General features: G+C 45.0%; 1 protein-coding gene across 1 annotated transcript; it reads left to right on the top strand.

Annotated features, from left to right (window-relative positions):
- Window positions 1-713: 713 nt before the first annotated feature.
- On the top strand, window positions 714-11551 carry MYCBPAP (MYCBP associated protein; the record flags this gene model as incomplete). The annotated part of the gene is made up of 17 exons (XM_009695700.1): window positions 714-838; window positions 1423-1791; window positions 2289-2463; window positions 2789-2904; window positions 3631-3781; window positions 4040-4155; window positions 4843-4943; window positions 5628-5739; window positions 6089-6278; window positions 6802-6989; window positions 7560-7706; window positions 7886-8170; window positions 9002-9123; window positions 9850-9965; window positions 10463-10593; window positions 10790-10969; window positions 11475-11551. Coding segments are annotated over 17 exons (2701 nt in total), but the record flags the coding sequence as incomplete, so codon positions are not given.
- Window positions 11552-12722: the final 1171 nt, after the last annotated feature.

Below are 12722 nucleotides of genomic sequence, written 5' to 3'. Positions count from 1 at the left end.
GGAGCGTTGCTCGCATGGCCCGGGGATCCCCGCCGCACCCGAGCCGTCCATTGAAGCCACTATACACAGCCCCTTCCCCACGCAGTGACTCCCTCTTTTATTATTATTTTTTTAACGTGGAAAGGCTCCACGCGTGTCAAGGAGCCAGGCCCAGCTGGAGGGACTTGCAGGTTAAGGATAAGGGGAGAAACGAACCCCCGGTGGGATTGCCTCAGCTGTGGGCCTGCCCGGTGGCGGCCTGTGCCGGGAAGCGCTGCCCTATGCCCGGCTCTGCAGGAGTTTTGCTATTTAAGAGCTATTTTGTTATTTGGGAGCTTCTGAAAATCCAGTGGCTTGCTCTCTGGGTTGTGCCTGGTGACTGTGGTGCAGCTGTGCAGGGAGGCTGTGTGCTGGCGCTTGCAGCTGGAGTAGGAAACTTCCCAGGAATTTGTTCTCCTGCCTGCAGGAAGCACAGGCTGTGTTTATCTCATCCGTTGTCTCTTGTCTAGAATAAATTGTGAGACAGTTGAATCCTAGCGACCCACTTGGATCCTTGTAGCTTCTCAGAGTTTGGTTTTCCAGTTGTAAGAGATGCTGAATTTAATTGTTCTGTGTAACCTTAAATAAAAACAAACCCAAAACATAGTTCAGCTGGAAATGAATAACCAGACTGGAAGAGAAAGATAGCGTTTCCTTGGGAGAATGAAGAGGAGGTTTCTTCACCTGTTTTTCAGACAAGAAGGAAAAGACACATAAACTGTCCTCCTCAACAATTGCAGAAGAGCCTGAGCCCATTTCGTGTGTCCTGCAAGGAGATGACATCCAGGCACTTGCAATTAAGGTGGAGGACCTGGAGAAAGTATGTATTTTTACTGATAGAAACAGCTACCTTAACTGACACTCTCCTTTCATTTTGTATGTTAATAGAGGGTGCTGCCCATTTACTTAGGGTGAAACCCACTCTTGGGGTTCAGTTCTCATTCCATTATGTCTGTCCTGCTTTTTATGACTTGTCAGATCATCAGGTTCACTTGTGAAAAGCAAAGGATTATTGATCCTGACACAGTCTTTTCAAATGAAAGGATAAGTCATCTGCCTCTTCAAAATTACATTTCCAACTTTCTGGTGTAATAAGACTAGTAACTATGATGGCATCCCTTCCAAAACTCGGGTGAAACTGTGTGAGTAGAAACATTTGACACCAAGTGACAACAGAAAATGGGAAAGTGATTTAAAACTCTCTTTTCCCTGCCCCAGTTATAAAGCAGAGTCCAGAAGAGTAAGACAGTAACTAAAGTGGTATCTCCGCAGTCGTGTAACGTGCCTCTTAGGGGAGGAGCAGCCTGTACTGGTATGACTTCTCTGCGTATCCTAGAAGGATCAGAAGGAATGAAGGTGAGTCAGTATGTACCTAATTGCTCTGTGACTGTTTATTTTCTGAAGCTGCATGCTCCACACCTTCCCTGTGATGCTGGGAGAATTCCAGTTAGGAGGAAATGCCTCCTTCGAAAATATCGACCCAAAGAGACAAAGGCGGCAGCACATCTTCTCGCAGCATATCCTGCTTTCCCAAAGGCACCCAGGGAACCACTGACTTTTTCTGGTAGGGTTAAACTTGACACCTTATCTTTGGGTTTTGGTTTTGCTAAGCCTAGGGTTAGTGACCTGGCTCTGGCATTGGGGGTTTTTTTGTGTGTGTGTGTTGTAGGACCAGGACTGTGTGGTGATGGCTTCGAAGAGATTCTCCCCCATCACATTTTGGGGAGTCTCCAGGAGTTCAAGATGGGAGCCTTGGCCAGAGGAAACACTCAGGTTGGTTTGTAAAGTTACGAAAATGCTGCTGTGTGGCACTTTTCCAGAGGTGGGAGTGTGGTGCCTACAGTACCTTTCGATGCTTTTCAGCACCTATCAGGAACTGGTCAGGCCTGAGGTGTGGTTTTCCCAGCCTCATCATACTCTGCAGGGAGGGCTTGCCTTCAAAGAAACTGCACCAGCAGGTTTTTAAGTCCTGTGTGCAAGATGAGTTCATGGAGGAAAGAATGACAGAGGCTTCCTCTTCCATATGTGCTTCTGCTGGTGGCGTCAGGCTTGCAAGGGAAGAGCTGGTGTTGCAGCAATACCATTGCTTGAGTCTAATTACTCAGATAAACCATTCCGTTGTTTCTGAGTGTGTTCCTAGTACCCTGTTTTTGTTCCTCTCACAGTGATAAGGTGAAAGTACTGTCAATCAGAAGAAGCCTTTTCTTCTCTCTCCCATTTTCATTGTGGTGTGCAAGGAGAGGTTCATTTAACATTTCCTTTCCCTTCAGATGGCAGATTCTGTTGAGGTTTCTCATCCAGATGTTACTGCAGCAGCTTTAAAAGAGGAACACGGAGGAGAGAAGAAGAAAAAGGTTCATCAGACCCCACTAGCAGAGCACAAAGCTCTCCAGAACTGGCACCGTAATATGGCAATCAGGAAAAAGCAGGAGAAATATCTAGGAGGTGAGAAAAGCTGAGGCCTCATTCTGTGAACTTCTGTAGGCAGATGGGGGAGTTTGATGGCACCACAGCAAACTGTAATGGTCATAGCTGACCACGGTTAATCCTATTGCTGTTGAAGTCTACTTCCATCTTCTCAGAGCTCTCCATGCTGCTGGTGCTAGTGGCCGTGGATGCTGTGGGGAGGTGAGCTGGTGGTCCTGGTTGGGGGAAGGACAGTGGATTTGGTGGGAGATAGTGTAAGGGGGTTACATGTGATGAACAATAGTAGTGGTAAAGGGTGTGCCCAGAAATGCAGTGCCAATGATTTGACGTTTCTTCTTTATAGAAATTCTTCAGAGGCCAGAGAATGAGTTGCTGATGAGCATCTCAGAGGATTACAGGCAAATCCAGGAAGAACGTGACCTCATTGACCGGATTCTCCCTGCTCTGCTTCCTGGAAAGGTGAGAGCCCTGCTTCCTCTGCATCCTGATTACTCTGCTCTTGTGAAAGAGCTAAGACACTGGTGTTATGAGTAGTACTTCTGAAGACCTGTCATTAGATATTTATCAAAGCCACTCTAAGTCTTTCAGCCTAGCGTGCAAGCAGAGCTTTCCGTGACTTTAAAGATGAAAACATGAACTGTGCTATCTACACTAGTCAGAAGAAACTGGTGGTGTGCTTTGGCTCCTTGCTAACAAACTGCTGTACACGGGAAAGTACCGTTTCTTGATTCTCACCAAAGACTGTCATGCACCGGAAAGTGGCACGGGGGTGTGCCGCAATTGCTTTTCCAGGGACAGAAAGATCTGATATCTTCAGGCTGGAATTTTAGTGATTGCCATGGAGAAATGGGTATGCGTAAGTCAGGAGGATTATGGGAGTACCCTATGTTAAAATTATTTTTTTACATTTATAGCAGTATCAAAGAATTTGCATTTGTGTGAGGTGTTATTTTAATATCATTCAATCTTCATGTAGCACTAGGTAGAAGAAAGTTCTTTTGTCTTTGACAGCAGCCTGTTAGAAATTTTGGCTTGCTCTGCAGAAAGCAATAATTTGTAGACTTTTGAAATGTTTGTATAAGCAGAGTTAGATCTCTTCTTCTTTTTAGCTTCTAGTCCCTGTGAAAATAGCAGGCAGCTTTACACCTCTGGAAGTGTCAGTTGAAGCCTTGTTTTTTGCCCTAGGGCTACCGAAGAGGAAGCGAGTTCTGGAGCCAGCCTGAGCGTATTGGAGATGAACTCACCGGCCTGACGATGACACTGACTCAGAGAGAACGTGGCTACCCAGAGCCAGTCACTCATGTGGGGAAACCCCACACTGTTCGAATGGAAACGGGTAAGGAAACATCGCAGAGAGGTGATTGCACAGAAATGGGGTACAAGTGTGGAGGGAGCTGCAGAACAAACAGTGACTTCTGCGAGTACGGAGGCTCACATTATAGTTGTCCCTTCCAATACATGCAGCGCAAGCTACTTCCCAGTCATCTGTTGGACCTCCTCTTTAAAACACCATGAGACTAAAGTTTGGCAGAGAGTGAAATTTATAGGCATATGGGTATGTAGACACTGAGCTCTTGTATGGGTATTTCCACAGGTCTGAAGCCTCCAAAGAGGATCCCTTTCCACCTAACCTGGGACAAGAGTCTTTTCCTGAAACATCGACGGCAGGAGCTAAAATCTATCCTAGAGGAGCTAGACTTCTATAAGCCGGTAAGATTAGAGGAGCAAGGACATTCTTTGCATCCCTTGTCTCTTGTCAGATGCTGTAGAGTAACATTAAATCACCAAGAACTGCATCTGAAAAAGCATCAGGAATCTAAAACTTAGCCCCACAGTACTTTTCTTGGAAGTTCCCACATTTCCAAAGGGCCACACCCATGAAAGAGTTGTCTGGCTTCCCTAAGTGTTGCATGGAGTGGTCTAAGAGCTTCAGAATAGGACCCTGAACCAGCAGCATGCAGCTACAGAGACCTAGGCAGTAAAAAAAACCTGCCAAATACTGGTGTAGGACTTTGATTTAGTGCACCTTTACCCATGTGGAAGATACACATCTGAAATAATCTCCTGAAGGCAGGTAGCGCCTCCTCTTAAAAACTGAACAAATGTCACCTTTTTCTTTCTGAAACCTGGCTCTGGGGATCCGACACATGTGTGAAGGAGACATTTCCCATCCATGCATCATTTGTAGTGGGGAATGCGCTCAGCTAGGATGCTTGGGAAACCTAGAATGGATTCCTTCCTGTGTCTCTTGAACATTCATTGGATACCTCTAAACAACCATTGTAGGAGCAAGTTATCTCAACTTCACTTTACTTGTCTCGGTGCATTTGTCTGGTATTCTAACTTCCTTTCTATATAAAAAGAGAAACTAAGTTGGTCATTTTTGTGTATGTCCAGGATCTGGATGGACTGGAGGTGATCGGTAAAGGGCAACCTTTCACGTCTGTCTCAACGGAGCCTTTTCCACGTTCTACCACTTCTGAAGAGTCTGAGACCCTGTAAGTTTTACTTCATGGCAGAAATAAAGAATTTTGGTATACACCACCAGTCTATAAGGGTATCTTTAGCTGTCCTTATCCAGAATGGAGACAAGTCTCCACTGGGGCACAATAAAAGGCATATTCTGATATTATAATCATCAGATTTAAGAATCAAGCAGTTCCTTTGTGCTTTGCGGCCTTGTGCCTAAGGAGCAAGAGTCAGAGAAAAGGTGTGTGTGTTTTTTTTTTTCTTTTTTTTTTCTTTTTAGGTCCTTCCTCTAGTCTTCCCTTTGTGTGGCTCCAGAGCTTACATTAGGGAGGGTGGGGATTCTGCTCTAAATTACCACCAGTTGGTTGTCTTTTTCCAGCCTTCCACTTACATCATTAATTTGCCTTTTTTTCCCTGTCCTGTCCATCTGTAACGGGCACAACCCGAGAGCCTCTTCTCCTTATTCAGTCATATACCCTCAGCCTTCCCCAGGCAGGTATCATTCTTTAATATTCTGGCTGTCCTGTCCTTGATGGTGACAAGTAGCTAGCCGGAGTTTACCACATCTGCAGGGCTCTGTCCCTAAAGAGATAACTATGTGGAAAAGCATTAGTTGGGATAATTTCTTATAGAGTTTTATAAATCACCCCTGGTTCTCCCCTCTCTGAAAGTGAATTTCACTCTGTGAAAACGCTGGCTCTTGTTTTCTTTAGCAGTGACTCCTTAAGGGACTACCCTGATGTGGTTCCAGAAGCAGTACTGGGTCCATCTTTAGATTTCTGTGGGCAGCCAGCTCGTTGGATCAACTGCACCACTTCTTGCAGGGTAATGGTGTGCTTTTTATTGTTTAGTCAAGCTAAGCCTGCTTGAGTTCCCAAGTCACAGCTGTACAATGAGTGTCACTCCCAGGCTGCAGAATGGGGGATTTATTCTGAGCATAATAACGTATCCCTATGTTTGCTCCAGAGAGATCTAGAAACAGAGGGGTTGTTCTGTCTCTGGTGTGGAGCTCAGATTCCCAGACTCCGTCTGTATAATGGCCACTTCATTGGACATGCCTTGCAAGTTCTCCTACCAAGGCTTAACCTCTTATTTGCAGTATGACTTCAGGCAAGATAAATCCTGCCAGATAGAGTAGAAATTGTAATCTTTGTCTCTCTCCTCTTCTTTATAGGATGAAATTGGCATTGCTGCCCGGCTCACCTTTGAGACTTTGGCTGGTGAGAAAGCTGAAAGCTCCCTGATGGTGAGCAATGATGGCACGGCTGCCATCTGGTATAACTGGATGAGGCTTCCCCAACAGATTCCCTCCAGAGAAACCAAGGGGAAGAGAATGCAGTGTTTTTACTTTGATACCAGACCAGGTATGAGAGCTGCTGATCTCCGAGACCTTTGTACATAGACCAGAGAGCAAGTCGTCAGGAGTTATCTGAGATGTAGAGTCTGACTAATGGCTGAGCAAGCCTGTTGGGTGATTCCCCTTAGGAAGGCACTCTGGGCATCAGAGCTGACTCACGCCAAAAGAGATGTGCGAGGCAGATCCCTTTCATGGGACTTAAAGCAAAGGAGGTTACTCCTACTCTGAACGTAAATGAGTGTAATATTGAGAAGTGAATCATTTTCTGATGGCAAACTGGGCATAATCTCCTAGAGAGAGTGCTGAACTTGCTGTAAAAGGAGCGTGCAGTGGAAGTAACACCAGTTCAGTAACATAGTGACTGGGAGTAAATCTGGAAGGAGAAAAATAGCTGGATGAAGTGTGATAACCAGCTAAGCTATGGGGAAATAGTCTCGTACAGAGATAAGGACACATGGGATGGTGCTGGAAAAGGTCCAAGTTAACCAGGTGGCTTCTTGCAGACTAATGGATTTTCTCTCTTATTTCAGGTGTAATTTTGCCTGGAGAAACTAGGAAGTTTTTCTTTCTTTTCAAGTCAGAGAGAGCAGGCATTTTCAGTGAGTCCTGGGAATTTAGGACACATCCTCTGTTATTAGGAGGAGCTCTGCTGCAGGTGACCCTTTGGGGAATTGCTGTGTATGAAGATAAATTGGCTGACCTCAGAGAGAAACTGGAGGTAACCAAGCATGTAACTGGGTAACTGTGAGCTTTGAACTTAGTATGCAAATAGAGGATAAGGGTGGGAGTGGATGACATGGTATTTTTATTGCTATGCAATTAGGGCTTGCAGTGAGATGATTATTTACAGAACATCTGTACATACTTGAGCAGGTTTGCTAAATAAAATGGAAGAACTCTGCAGTCTCTTGTAATGTTGTTAATAAGGACATGATTGTGTCTCCTAAACTGTTCACACTGGTCCTTTAAAGAATGAATTTTCTGTCGGTAATGAATTTCATTAGTTAATTAGTGGGGATGGGATTGTGTGTCGTACACTATGGTATCAGTTAAGGTACAAATTGAAAATTACACTATGGTTTGAAAAGTATAGTTTGGGGGAGGATTTCTAGAGTTTATTTGAAAAGCTATTGTAAGTATTGCTCTGCTTAGCAGGGTGTGCAGTTATTCTTGTTCTTGTAACCCTATATAAAGTATACATGTGGTTACTAGCACGGGTGTGAATTTGTTTGTGTGTCCTTATATGGAATGGAGACTCACACATTTTGTTCTTGTTGTGGTGCCTCAGAGTGACCTGGCTGCTCGAGAAGGTGCTACTATAGTAGAAGAGAGTCTGAAGGAACTTCTTGTCCGAATTGGGACCCCAGAGCGCACCCCGTCTCCTGTGGGTGCCAATATCACAGAGGAAGAGATGTTCCACTGGAAGAATCCTGAGGTGATGTTTGCTCTTTGGTGGGCTACGCAACTGAAATAGCAGGGAGGGAAGACCCGTGGGACTGGTGCATCCCTGGGTTTCTGGAGGCTGGCATAGTCTGCCATGGTGGCTTTAACAATTAGGTTTGTAGAGGGAAGGCATAGCTCATTTCACTATTTACCTTTTCCCTGTTATCACAGCTGCATTATCAGCATCCAGTGGTAAAGCAGCTGCATGAACTATGGAGACAGCACATGACCGTTCCTTCAGCCTTTGAGGAGAAAGTGCCCTGGGGCCAGAAGAGCACTGCAGAGGACACGCGGTACCGAGAGAGTACCTCAGGGGCTCTCCCTGCTCCGAGCAGCACCACAGAGGTCCCAGGTTGGAAGAACACGCTAGAGGAGGCTCCGAGTCAAACGATGAACGCAAAGGAGAAAGAACCAGCCCCCTCAGGGTGGAACCTTTCCTTTGAGGACTTTAAGCAGGTGATCACCCTTGTTCCCGCTAGTGCTATGGTGTTTTCATTTCCCTACAAATAGCCTGGCCTACCCCAGTGTGAGCCCACCCAAAGGTCTGCTTCCAATATACTATGAGTTAGAGATGATTTATGATGTGTGTTGCAGAAAAGCACTTTGGCTCTGCTGACCACACCCTCAGTGCTCTTGTAAAGAGATTCCCAAGGCAGACTCTGAGGGCTGTTGTGTGAAGAAGCGAACCAGACAACATAATAGATATTTTAAGCTCTTTCCCCACTAGCTTTATGCCATTCCAGGACTCGGTGTCGGGGACAGGCTAATCCTACAGCCTCCTGTGGCTTCCCCAAGGGCTCCTCTCTTTGGAGAGTCTTTCCTATTCATCAGAGCACTGAGGGGGCACTCATGACAGGCTGTGGATAAAGTACAGACCTCCCTAGATTAAAGCAAGAGTGGTTTGGATTCTGTCAGCACAGTTTTTCTGTAGTGCTCTCGTGGAAATCTCTCTGCTGCTTTTGTAACTAATCTTTACTTCGAGGCCTTCTAGCTCACTAGAATCCCTGTTCTCCAGCACACCTATGAAGCTGCAAAGGGGCTTACTGTCAGTCTAACTGGGGGCTCTGGGATCGCTCCCCAGATCTTGGGTCGTGTGTGCACCTTGGCCAAGTCCCAGCCGTATAGGAAGCCACGTCTGGGTGCGTAAGTGCCCAGTGCAACCTGGTTTCAGACTGGTATTCAGGAAGAGAGACGTGGTGCGCTCCGTTGAGCTCAGGGTCCACAAACTGAGAATGAAGACTGAGAAGAAGTACTCCACAGACCCTGTTTTTTTTTCTCTCGCATCAGGCTATAAAGTCAATCCCCAAGGAGGAGCAGCGAGAAGAAGCACTGACCCAGCTCAATAAGGCTGCACTGGAGCTGTGTGTTGAACAGAGGCCAACTCAGTCAGACCTTTTGTACCAAACCTGGTGCGTTACCTTTGCAAGATAAAGCTTGTAAATGCATCGTGTGACCAACAGCCTTAGCAAGCTCTGTTGCAAGCATCGTGATTCAGAGTGCAGATACTTATATGAGATCTAGAAGTTTTCTTTACACTCTTGCTTTAATTGCTTAATTGTAGCAGCTGTCTATAACTGAAATGCCTTTTTTCCTTTTTTTTCTGGAAATAAGTTTAGAATATTAAATTCATGTAATTTTGGAAAGTACGCAAGTTTATTCTAATCTGTATTTATGAAACCTTTGGGTAATTTTTGATACCCTTTTACTCAGATAACTGTATCCTTCCTCATACAATCTCTCTGTCCTTTGCTCAGGCTTTCAGACTGTAAACGTACCAACAGCTTCTAGTTCCTTCTACGTTAGAAGGATGCAGGTTCTTCTTGGTAAACACAGAGAGCAGGTTGATGCTGATTTACCAACATGTGTCATGCTGAAGAGCAGATCTAGTTTCACAGTAATATTTATGGGTCCATACGAGCCCATTGATTTGCAAACCATTGAGACCTGACAGGGTTCTAACATGAGGAAAGTAATTTAGCATCCTCTGCACAGATTTTTAGATGGTGGGTGATATTTTATTGGTTTATTTGGACAGAGCAGCTCTCAGCTGTAAGGTGCCTTCACTCCTGGGCACAGGGTAAAACACAATGGCAATTGCTGTACTGTCTCCCTTCTGATTCTGATGCTTTCCTCAGTCTCCAGCTGTGGCGTGAAACAATTGATGGTCTGGTGAGTCACTCTGTGAAACTGAGATCCCTGCTTGGCTTGCCCAAGAAGGACACCTATGTAGATGTTGTTCCAGAGGAAACAGGTAAGTGGTAGTTTTAGCACAGCAACCAGTTTCTGTGGACTGTTGGAAATCCAGAAAACGTGCTGAATTTCAACTGAAATGGCAATTTCAGCAGTTCCCCCTCAAAGCTTTTATAAGAAAATGCATCAGAAAAAATGGCAGATTACCTGATACTAATTGTCATCTGTGGTGTGGTGTCGTTAAAAAAACGCCACACAAACAAACCTTTTAATTTGGCTAGATGTAGCCATGGTTTTCACACAGACTAACCCAGAAAACCCTATCTCACTGTTAGCTGTCTTACAGGCTTGTTCTGATACATGTCTGAGACCTGTTCATTCCTTCGTTAAACAAAGTACACTTCAAGGTATTGTTTTTCGGTGCAGTACAGCTCAGGTTAATAAAAAGAGGGAAATATATTGCAAAAGTAATATACTTCCACTGCATGAGTGCAGTGGGCTTGCCTTTCTGGATGTGAAAATGTTGCTTTTGGGTAATTGAAATTGTTTTGTTTGTAGTGGAAGTAAAGCAATCTATAAAAGGAGGAGAGGAAGACAGAATAACCACTAGGAAAGAAGAGAGAAGGTCATTTGGTGGTAAGGATAAAGAAGGCAAAAAGAGAACAACAAAGATTTTTTTAGAGAATGAGGTATGTGTTGGGATGCCTGTTGAAACTGAAGTGCTGGGGACAGTGTGATCCGTTTTGAGGTTGTATATCCTGAGTTTGAACTGATTTCCAACCCACTGAAAGGGGTGCTGCTTCTGGGGGGTGCATCCTGAAACAACTTGAAAGGTGTTCTGACCTAGGTCACTGTTTTGTTTGTTTTTTTCCTGTTACGGAACAGGAATGGCCAAGCAGCAGAAAACTAAAAGATGAGAAAAAGCTGAAATCTTCCAGCTCGTCGCAGGAGGTGAAAGAGGGAGCGCAGCCCCTGGAAGCTGTATCTACAGATAGCGTAGAACCTCCTCAGGAGCAGGTGGACCATATTTTGTTTGGGACATACCAGGAAAAACTTTATATTGAAGTGAGTCTGACCAAAGCTTACATCTTTGTTTCTCATTTTTGTTCTTTGCTTGTAACCTTACACTGAAGCTTAGGTGGAGAGGTAAGCATTTTGTTAAGCTTCGAAAACTGACAAACATATGTCTGTAATTTTGTAGCAAGGTAAGTGTGGCAGGAAAAAAAAGTAAGGTGTCCTTTATTCCAGCCTGGAATCTGTTAACATAAATCCAGCCATCACATAGCCACATGTGGGATTTCTATCTGGGATGTCTTTAGAATGCTTGCAGACTCTTGAGGGATCAGCAGAATTAATTGTATCTCGGATAATGTTAAACACACTTCATAGCCAGAAAAATTATTACTAGAGTTAAGCTCTGTTAGCAGGCAGCCACTTTTATATGGTTGTGTGTGTGTCCATACGTTAATGTGCTCCAGCGTGAAAGACCATCTCTCTGTCTGTCAGCCTCGTCATCAGGATGGCTTCACGTGTTTTCATGGCAACTATCTTCTGTTAATTTCTGCTGCAGGTTTACGGGCTGCTGGATTCAATGGTGAGCAAAATGGTTTCTTTATTTGAGGAACTAAAGAAAAAAGGTGCTCTAAAGTGGGAGAGTGAAGCTCTTTGTAACTGGAAATAGACTTCTTTTTAAAAAATAAATAAATAACCGTATTTACACAGATCAAGTGAAGATTCGTCTTTCTGAAGTGGTGCAGTGAATACAAATACTGGGCTACCTCTTTTCTGACATGCTGTGATGCGAGACTATTGCTAGATCATCTGTTACTTCTACAGACGATCGCTTGCCAAGAAGAGACAAGGCAAGAAATATCACAGCCTCAGAAACTGTTAAGACTAGAAAATACTGACATTTCTGCTAAGGCAGAAGAATTTAAAAGTGCCAGTCAACATGAGATACGTCTCACTCTTTGTTTCTCGATCTTGCTTGGCTAGCAGGTGAGAGAGCAGAGAGTGTCTCTTGCACTCATGAGCCCACGTACCAGGACAGTAACTTAGAAAAATCCATCCCATTTTTGATCATATTCTCGACTGCTTGCCCAGTCTCCTCTCAGGACTTGCTGACAGCAGGCTTCTCCGAGGCATTCTGGACGCACATCCCAAGGGGTGTGCCACCCTGCCTGGTTTTGCACCCATGAGTTTGCTTCTTGTGCTGATCTTGCCGTCTCTTTCCATCCCGCTCAAGGTACCCATGCCCCATTCTGAGCCAACTCTTACTTGCTTCCTTCCAAGACTAATCACTCTTGAATTAAAATGAGTGAAATTCATGCCGTAAATATTATGAGCACAGTAAGGCCTTGTGTCAGTCACCTCTCCTGTCTCTGTCAGGCTGCGTGTGCGTCTGGGCTTATCACTGCTTTCTCTCTGGGTTTCTTGTGCATCACAGCTGGAACAGAGTTTTTTGTGGAGGCATCCCAGGTCTGAGTATCGCACACTCTGCAGCTGGGCTTGGGTCAGGGCAGATTTCCAAGGCAGAGCAAGCTGGGTGCAGGGTCTCTTGACCTGGCATGAAGAGAGACCTGGCATACATCAGTAAAGTGCCATCTTCCTGCTAAAGCAGCTGGACGGCATTCCCCAGAAAGGCTTTGGCCCTGTAGAGAAATGACATCAGTGTAGATTATTACTTGAGGTTTGTGATACCTTTGGGGTTCTTAGGCAGGAGATGTGTATCCGCGCTGAGCGTTGCTGTTACAAATTCTGTACATCGCTGCGCGGTTGCACCAGGCGTATGTGCCTCAGGCACGTGCTCTTTTACATT

The sequence above is a fragment of the Cariama cristata genome, unplaced genomic scaffold, assembly GCF_000690535.1.
Source record: "Cariama cristata isolate BGI_N322 unplaced genomic scaffold, ASM69053v1 scaffold20772, whole genome shotgun sequence".
Lineage (NCBI taxonomy): Eukaryota > Metazoa > Chordata > Aves > Cariamiformes > Cariamidae > Cariama > Cariama cristata.
Note: the sequence above shows the minus strand (reverse complement) of the source record. Positions and strands in the feature narration are given on the sequence as shown.